Genomic DNA, 10,000 nt, shown 5'->3' on the forward strand with positions numbered 1-10,000 from the left:
ATTGTGGTAAGTGTAACCCATGAGGAGTTCATAATATTATCTAAATGACCAGTTCTGGCTTTCTACTCCATTGATGAACATGAAATACATAAAACAAAGGATGTATAAATGATTTACCTCCAGTTAGTCTTCATATGTGATTCATACCTGTTGTTTTTAATGTTCAAAATTGAATTGTTTTAGATGTTTGTATTTTATAAATAAATAAAAGATTTAGACTTCACTTTAACAGACTACTCATTAACTAGCTTAAAACTATTTTTTAACATAATACAGATAGTTATAGTGTATCCTTATGTTTCGTTTAAAGTTAAGACCACCCCAGTGTAATGTTGCTATTTATATTCTTGCCTCCATCCCGAAGCAGGTGCCTGTGTCAGTGGCCATGATGACTCCCCAGGTGATCACCCCACAGCAAATGCAGCAAATTCTTCAGCAGCAGGTACTGTCACCACAACAACTCCAGGCCCTTCTTCAGCAGCAGCAAGCAGTCATGTTACAACAGGTACTATTTATTTTTCTGTTGTTGACAATTATCTGATACATGTATATGTATATATATATATGTATGTACTGTATGTATGTATGTATGTGTGTGTGTGTGTGTGTGTGTATATATATATATATATATATATATATATATATATATATATAATATACAGTCATATGAAAAAGTTTGGGAACCCCTCTTAATTCTGTAGATTTTTGTTTATCATTGGCTGAGCTTTCAAAGTAGCAACTTCCTTTTAATATATGACATGCCTTATGGAAACAGTAGTATTTCAACAGTGACATTAAGTTTATTGGATTCATAGAAAATATGCAATATGCATCATAACAAAATTAGACAGGTGCATGTTGGGCACCCCAACAGAGATATGACATCAATACTTAGTTGAGCTTCCTTTTGCAAATATAACAGCCTCTAGACGCCTCCTATAGCCTTTGATGAGTGTCTGGATTCTGGATTAAGGTATTTTTGACTATTCTTCTATACAAAATCTCTCCAGTTCAGTTAAATTTGATGACTGCCGAGCATGGACAGCTTGCTTCAAATATCCCATAGTTTTTCAATGATATTCAAGTCAGGAGACTGTGACGGTCATTCCAGAACATTGTACTTCTCCCTCTGCATGAATGCCTTTGTAGATTTCGAACTGCGTTTTGGGTCATTGTCTTGTTGGAATATCCAACCCCTGCGTAACTTCAACTTTGTGACTGATGTTTGAACATTATCCTGAAGAATTTGTTGATATTGGGTTGAATTCATCCGTCCTTCGACTTTAACAAGGGCCCCAGTCCTTGAATTAGCCACACAGCTCCACAGCATGATGGAACCTCCACCAATTTTGACAGTGGGTAGCAGGTGTTTTTTTTGGAATGCGGTGTTCTTCTTCCGTCATGCAAAGCGCTTTTTGTTATGACCAAATAACTCAATTTTTGTCTCATCAGTCCAAAGCACTTTGTTCCAAAATAAATCTGGCTTGTCTAAATGAGCATTTGCATACAACAAGTGACTCTGTTTGTGGTGTGAGTGTAGAAAGGGCTTCTTTCTCATCACTCTGCCATACAGATGTTCTTTGTGCAAATGCGCTGAATTGTAGAACGATGTACAGATACACCATCTGCAGAAAGTTCTTGCAGGTCTTTTGAGGTGATCTGTGGGTTGTCTATAACCATTCTCACAGTCCTGCGCATATGCCGCCTCTCCTGTATTTTTCTTGGCCTGCCAGACCTGGATTAACAGCAACTGTGCCTGTGGCCTTCCATTTCCTGATTACATTCCTTACAGTTGAAACTGACAGTTTAAACCTCTGAGATTTTTGTAGCCTTCCCCTAAACCATGATACTGAACAATCTTTGTTATCAGATCTTTTGAGAGTTACTTTGAGGATCCCATGCTGTCACTCTTCAGAGGAGTGTCAAAGGGAAGCACAATTTGCAATTGACCACCTTAAATTCCTTTTCTCATGATTGGACACACCTGTCTATGAAATTCAAGGCTTAACGAGCAAATCCAACCAATTTGGTGTTGCAAGTAATCAGCATTGAGCAGTGGCAGGCATTCAAATCAGCAAAATTACAAGGGTGCCCAAATTTTTGCACAGCCAGTTTTTCACATTTGATTTAATTTCATACAACTAAATACTGCTTCACTAAAACTCTTTGTTTGGAAAACACCCCAGTACTCAGATGTTCCTAGGAAATGAAAGACATACGACTGTTATCTTTTTTTATTGAAAGTAGAGTAAATTATTATGCACCCTGAGAGGGGTTCTCAAACTTTTTCATCTGACTGTATGTATGTGTGTATATATGTATATATATATATATATATATAGAGAGAGAGAGATAGATAGATAGATATATGTGTGTGTATGTGTATGCATGTATGTATGTATACAGTGGGTATAGAAAAGAATCACCCCCTTCAAAATATTCCTTTTTTTTTTTGTTTTTGCTTTGCAGCCTTAAATGAAAACACACACAAAAATATTTCTTCCAAGCTTTACTTACTCAATGCAACCTATAACATCCAAGTGAAAGATATCACAACTACAGTTCAGAAAAATTATAAAAGAAATCAAAAACAAGACAATATTTTGTTGAACCACTTTTTGCTTTAATGACAGCCTTGAGTCTGTTGAGATATTAATCTATCAGCTTTGTACATCTAGATTGAGCAATATTTGCCCACTCTTCTTAACAGAACTGTTCAAGTTCGGTCAAATTGGATGGTGAGCGTTGGTGGACTGCTATCTTCAAATCTTTCCACAGATTTTCAATGGGATTTAGGTCTGGGCTCTGACTGGGCCACATGAGGACATTCACTTTTTTTCTCCTTCGGCTACTATATGGTCAATTTTGCTGTGTACTTTGGGTCGCTGTCGTATAGAAAGGTGAACATTCTGCCCATGTTCAACTTTCTGGCAGAAGGTAGCAGGTTTTCCTCAAGAATTTGACTGTATTTTGCCCCATCCATTTTTCCTTCTACCCTAACGAGAGCCCCATTCCCTGCAGCAGAGAAACACCGCCACAACAGGATGGTGCCACCTCCATGCTTTATTGTAGGTATGGTGTGTTGTGGATGGTGAGCTGCATTGGATTTCTGCCAAGTGTACCGTTTGGTATTGAGGCCAAATAGTTCGATTTTGGTATCAACTGACCATAAGACCTTTTTCCACTTGGCATCAGAATCTTCAAGGTGCATTCTGGCAAAGCTCAAACAAGCCTTAATGTGGCCTTTCTTGAGAAATTGCTTTTTCCTTGCGACCCTCCCGAACAAGCCACAATTGTGGAGCGCTTGTGAAATTGTTGTCACATGCACACAATGACCACTCTTTGCCATACAATCCTGTAACTTCTTCAAAGTGGCCATTAGCCTCTTGGTAGCCTCTCTTACCAGTTTACTCCTTGCTCTTCCATCCAGTTTGGAGAGATAACCGGATCCAGGGAGGGTCCTAGTAGTACCAAACACTTGACACTTCTTTATTGTAGACTTAACTGTGCTCCTTGGGATTGATAAAGCCTTTGAGATTTTGTTGTATCCATATCCTGCCCTATTTCTGTCCACAGCTCTATCCCTGAGATGTTTTGAAAGTGGCTTGCCATCCATAGTCAGTTGTTTGCTGTCAGTTGCACTACCAAGCAAGGGAATGCTCCAGGAACAGCTGTTTTTATGCTTCACTAATCACACAGATTACAGTTGATCACAGGTGGAAGCCAGTAACCATGGTCTGCAATGGAAATGGTGGTCACTTACACCTGATTGAGTTTACAAATAGTGTTTAGGAGGGGGGTGATCTTTTATTAATCTCAGTATTTCTTGTAACAGTAGCTGTGATATCTTTCACTTGGATGTTACAGATTGCATTGAGTAAGTAAAGCTGGAAAAAATATTGGTTTGTGTGTTTTCATTTAAGGCTGTAAAGCAAAAAAAAGGAATATTTCGAAGGGGGTCATTCTTTTCTATACCCACTGTGTGTGTGTGTGTGTGTGTGTGTGTGTGTGTGTGTATATATATATATATATATATATATATATATATATATATATATATATATATATATATAATATTGTGAAATAGACGACCCGGACACAGGCAGGCAGACACCTTTTCCTCCATCACCACATGTTTATTTACACAATATTATTTACAAGTCACTAAGTGCACCACACCATCAAACCCCCATAGTCTCTCACAATCCCGGCTTCTTCATTAAGCCTCCTCTTCCTCTTCACACAACACTCAGGGCCTCTCCTTGCCGCCTCCTCTGACCTCGTCCACCTCCTCACCCGACTCCAGCCCTGATTGCAGGGAGGCGGCTCCTTAAATAGGCAGGCGGCTGCGGACCACACCCGGCCACCTGCGACATAACTCCCCTCCACGCTGAGATCCCACAGGGCCAGCGGACAGTTCTGCGAGGACAGATTTTCCTCTGTGGCAGGCCGATCCGTCCCAGCCTAGGGCCCGGTCCTCTATAATAAAAAGAAAAACAAGGGGCAGAGACGTTGCCCTGACACGGCGCCTCTGCGCCTTTTCCAGGCTTGGGCCAACGCTCTCCGATGCTTGTAATCTTGGCCACCCGGCCCAAGATTTCCGTGACCCCCGCCACGGAACCGTCAACTGGTGCACACATTTGTCTTGCCTCCCAGCCTGCGGGTTTTTCCTCTGCCTCGGCAGAGGGCGGCCCTTCCAGGGACGCGCCCACCCAGCTGCACGTCCTCCCGTATCGGAGGAACTAGCTTTCCCAAGCCGCTTCCTCCTTTTAATTTGGGACGCCATGACGGTTCGAATCTGCCCATTGCAAAAGGGCAGACCCAGCCCCGCTGGCGTCCGGAGCTTCACGGGGTCGGTCCCACTTACCTTCCCCGCTGTGCCTCTCCGGTCCAAAGTTCCCGCAGCGCGTCGATCCTCCTTCCTCTGCGGCTCTCGATCGCACGCCACTGCCGTCCCTCCTGGACCCTGCGTCTCCGCCCGGACCATTCAGCCGGCAGCGATAGCGCGAGCTGAAGCTCACCCTGCAGCTTCTGCAGAATCGCTGCCAAAGAGTGAGAAACAGTCGGCGGTGTGCTTACCTTTCGAGCAGCACCACTCGCCGACTGCTCTTCGTGGGCTCTTCCCTGCAGCCCACTCGGGCTTCTTCCTAGCACGAGATGGACATTCCCTGCTCCCGCCTCTGACCAATCGTTGGCGGAACGACAGGACACGCTGCCCAATCCCGTGCCTGTTACAACGAGGGACTTCCGGTCTGCGGCCTCCTCGCGCTCCTTCCACACTCTAGGGCGAGGTTCTGGGCAGCTCCGCGGCTGCTGTGTGTGCAGCGTCTCCTTCCCTGCAGCTCTCCCTGCTGCCGCCGCGCTCTTGAGCCACCCCTGAAACAATACCAAGTCCAACGGCGGACCTCCCCTGGTCCGCGACACACCCGGTAATTAAGGGGTTGGGTGCACGCCGCCCCTGCGGCACGTGGGTGAGGTTGCCTGCTGTGCCAGGCCTTTCACAGAATCTCTCAACAATACAGGTCCCCGCCTTGACCCAGGTGGAGCATCCTGCTGGCTACGCCACTGTGAAATAGGCGACCCGGACACAGGCAGGCAGACACCTTTTCCTCCATCACCACACGTTTATTTACACAATATTATTTACAAGTCAGTAAGTGCACCACACCATCAAACCCCCACAGTCTCTCACAATCCCGGCTTCTTCATTAAGCCTCCTCTTCCTCTTCACACAACACTCAGGGCCTCTCCTTGTCGCCTCCTCTGACCTCGTCCACCATTTTCTGCCGATCGCTATTGTATCTGAGACGCTGCTCTGGGATAGTTCACGGCAAGCTGTAAAGTATGAGCCATACATGGCAAACTTGGGATCCCGCATTCCTCCATAGCCTTTGCAATGCTGCGTGCATTGTCTCGTAATACTACATGAACATTCTCTTTGGGTATTTTCCATGTTTCAAACATTCTTTTAAACGCCACAGAGAGTGCAGCACTCGTGTGTGATCCGGAGCATTCCTGGACGTGCAAGATTGCTTTCTGCAATTCAAACTTGCGGTCGATCCACTGAACAGTTAAACTAAGCATACTAATGGCACTCATATCAGATGTCCATATATCAGTGGTAAAGCTTATGGCTGTGACATCTTCAGAAAGTAGTTCGTGCACATGACTTTCCACAATCTTATGTAACTCTGGAAGCGCTATGTCAGGCTGATCGTCCAGAGCAATAAATTCCATCACTTTTGCAGTAATTGTTTGAGCTTTAGGGTTATCTTTATCAAATTTCTTTGATTTTTCAAGTAACTGATCAACACGTTGAGCAACTGCAGTTTTTGATTTTGTGCGCGGTGGCGCAGGATTCTCCTCTTTTGCTCAGAGGAATTATGTATATTTGTCAGGATGGCGTGTCTTCAAGTGTGTAATTAAATTGGTGGTATTGAAATTTCGCACTTTGGTCCCTCCGCGCAAAACATTAGTTGAACAAGTGTTGCAAATGGCATATTTTATGTCACTCTCACTCACTTTGAAAAACTTTCACACCACAGACATTTTCACACAGTAGCCCAGCGTCGCCTAAACGTCTGGCACATCCGGAACACAGTGAATGTGTCATCAATATCGGTTGAAATTATCGGTCCAATTTAGTCATCGGTCCGATGCCGATAAAATTATTTTAACCCATTATCTGCCAATACAGATATAAATCCGATATTATCGTGCATCCCTACTTATTTGCCCTTGCTACTAATATGTCGACAAATTTAATTCTCACTCTGTCCTCCTTCAGTTTCCAAACCCTTAGCCATGGTACATACATTATCTTACTTCATGTATCTGACTAAAATATCTCCTATAACCGAATTATGTTATGATAAGCATCTTTCCGACAAGACCTCCTTTCCTATTTTTCACCGTAGCAGCAAATAGTCTTATGCTCCTTACACAACCAAATTTGTATGACACAAAGATGTTACATGAAACCATTTAGAGCATATCATCAAACTCCAGAATCTTCTCACTCTAATCATTCCTGGTACAGAAGCTAAAACTTCCCTCATAACAGTAATAGAACTTCCTTTCCCAGAGGCACTTTAGATGTCATCTTTCTCTTCATTGGTTCTGCCAACCAGAGAGACATATATTGAGATTATATTTATCAGTGATTTACCATCAATCTTCTTAACAACTGCAACATACTCAGACTTTTCACTCCACCACTTTGTCTACCCATTTTTCAGACACAAGTACACCATCTTTATCATTGTCATCAGTTCTCTTTTATGTTGCACCATTCTCACTAAGCGTTCTCACGCCTTTACCTCTCCACCTTATCTCCTTTATGCTACACAAATGTACATTTTGGCACTCCTATAACGTTTCCTAATTTTAACTGACTACACCAGCTTCATTACCCTTGCCAAAAATCCAGCATCCTTGTAATCTATTAGGTCTGTGACCATCATAAATCAGGTTGTTCCTGTCTGTCATTCAGCTGGCTTCCCCAGCTTTCTGATTGATATAGGCAGGTTGGGGCAACCATTGTGTATTATAGGCTGTATGCTGCCCATTATTTCTGGTTGTCATCATTGTATAATCAAGGTGGGAATTGGACTAGAAATTTTGAACCCAGATACCATTCCTAGTGCCAGCCTCCTTTATTTGCCTTTTGTGACACACAAGAGGGTGGTGGCTTTCCTGTTTACAAGGGACAAATCAAGATGTTCCTTCTGGCGTAAAAATGTAAATGTTGTGTAACTATTAAATCACACCATAAAAAGACTTGCAGAATTTTACCATTTTACTTCCTTGCCACTTACTTTTTATACAGGACATTTTATCTGAATTATTTGCTTACTGCCATATCACAAAGAATGTTAATGATGTATTTTTTAATTTCTTTATTTTTTATATTGTGTTTTCTGTGAGTCAAAGTCCTGAATTGGTCTCTTGAGTCTTTTGAAAAAGAGTTCTTTTTTGCTCTACTAAATGATGCTTTTTACACTCTGACATACAAGAGGAAAAGTAGACTATAGTTATCAACTGATTGTACAACTACTCGCACACATTAGAGTCAAGCATCAATAGGTCTAATGTCATCCATGCTGAGTAGGAAAATATTTTGGAGGGGTTGAGTTAATTAAACTTTTTTTTATACCACCAATCATTGCATTTTCACAATGTGTACAATGAATGCATCTTAGGTGTAGTGTAAAGTTTCCAAGTTGAGTTTAATGCAGTAGTATCTGATCCAGAACCACCAACAGTGTACAAGTGTCTATTTACAACCAATTCCATTTGACAAGGTTATACTGGTATTTCTCTAAGCATTTCTGTATAATTTGTTTATAATCAAAGATTATGGGTGGTTGTTGCAATGTAAATAATTCTCTGATTGGTTTGTTGATTAAGTGTGCATGCAACCAAACGTATAGAGTTCAAGTAAAGACCAAGAGACTTTTCTTTTCACACAGCTGCTTAATGAAAATTTGAAATTGAAACCTTTTTTTTTTTTTTTTTTTTTTACTGTCCTTACATTCATGTCACGTTACAGGACAGAATAAAGTTATTAGGAAATAGGTTGTTTTGACTCCTCAAGGAAAATTTTCAGATTCAGCTCTCAGATTAATTAATAAGGACAGACAAACAAGTATGTCACTGCTTTTATTATCCCATATCATAGCTCATTCAAGCATGCATAGCTAATGTACTGGGAAATCAGATTAATAAAGAAATTTTTAATATTCTTAAATTTGAAATCCTTAAATATTGTGGTTGATAAATAGCTTAGTACATACAAGAGTATGAATTAAAATGTATTCCAAGAAAATCATAGTGCAATGAAGTCTACATGTGCAGTGACTACATGTGCATCCAAAATATACCGTACTGCACATACTCCCTGTGCTAAGAATATTTCTTCAGAACTGCTGCAGTGCTTTCTCTTACCAGCTTGTCTTAAATCTTGCAGGAGGTAGAGCACATGTGCGCAGTTTTTCTTCAATAGGGTATATTATCTTGTCTTTGTTGACTTAGGCTTTTTTGGTTTTGCATTTTTGTGGATTTAATTCCTTATACTTAAATGTGCATTTAGATTAGAAACCAAAAAAAAACAGGATGAGATTGCATCATTTAAGAGTCATTTAAATAACATGAAAGTTGGTGAGGACAAGAGGTTTCCTGGATTCAGCTTCGCAAGTATTCAAGAGCATCCAGATTAAACAATTTTGTTTCTTAAAGTACAAGGGTGGGGTAAGAAATACCCAAAAAAATGCAATATTAATAACTGAATAGGTAAGACTCAGATTCCATCTGAAGTTATGTTTTTCAATTCTCCCATCACTCATGCCTGTGACATCTAAATCAGCACTACATAATTTGTAAAATGCTAATACCTCAAGTGTATTTCAAGACTTGCATGAAAACAAAAAAAGTATGTGGCATTTTGGCAAAATTGAGAATCGACCAAGCATTGTCTACATATGAAATGTTACTGTTTATCTTTCTGAGAAAGGTTTATGAATTGGTTAATTTAGGTAGCTGTCAGTGTGGTTAATGTTAGCTAAAATGTTACATTCACAAACCAGCTTGCAGACTTTTATTAGTGGTTCTTAAAGTTTGGTCTTCAAACATTAGTCATGTGGTCTGCAAGATGACAGTCATTGTATCAGAGCTAAGTGATTTTTAAATCACTCAAGATATGTCCATCCTTCATATAATTATTTAAGCATTTATTTATAACAATCAGGCTGCTTCTAAACAACCACATTAGTTAAAGGGCTTATGTTTATGAGGAAAGGGACTAGAACTTCCACCATGAAACACACCATCTGACTTTCTTGCAGATTTTAACTATGGTGTTTCACTAACTACTATGCATAGACACATGGGGACTTTCACTATGAAGCCAACAAGATTAAAGTAACAACATGAAAACTCTATATATGCCTACTGCAGTGCTATTTAGCGCACTGGCACCTGCCTCATTCCCATAATCATTTTG

The 10,000-nt window shown here is 40.9% G+C and overlaps 1 protein-coding gene across 15 annotated transcripts in view; it reads left to right on the forward strand.

Annotated features, from left to right (window-relative positions):
- foxp2 (forkhead box P2) overlaps window positions 1-10,000 on the forward strand; it is a 613,104-nt gene that overhangs the window by 555,464 nt on the left and 47,640 nt on the right. For 11 of the 15 annotated variants that reach the window (XM_051928699.1, XM_051928702.1, XM_051928698.1 and 8 more), the window contains one exon: window positions 365-505. In XM_051928699.1, the coding sequence (XP_051784659.1) occupies window positions 365-505 (141 nt within the window). The remainder of the gene's footprint in view (window positions 1-364; window positions 506-10,000) is intronic. The other 4 variants (XM_051928704.1, XM_051928709.1, XM_051928713.1 and 1 more) reach the window with 1 other exon arrangement.

This window comes from Erpetoichthys calabaricus, chromosome 1, assembly GCF_900747795.2.
Source record: "Erpetoichthys calabaricus chromosome 1, fErpCal1.3, whole genome shotgun sequence".
Classification (NCBI taxonomy): Eukaryota; Metazoa; Chordata; class Cladistia; order Polypteriformes; family Polypteridae; genus Erpetoichthys; species Erpetoichthys calabaricus.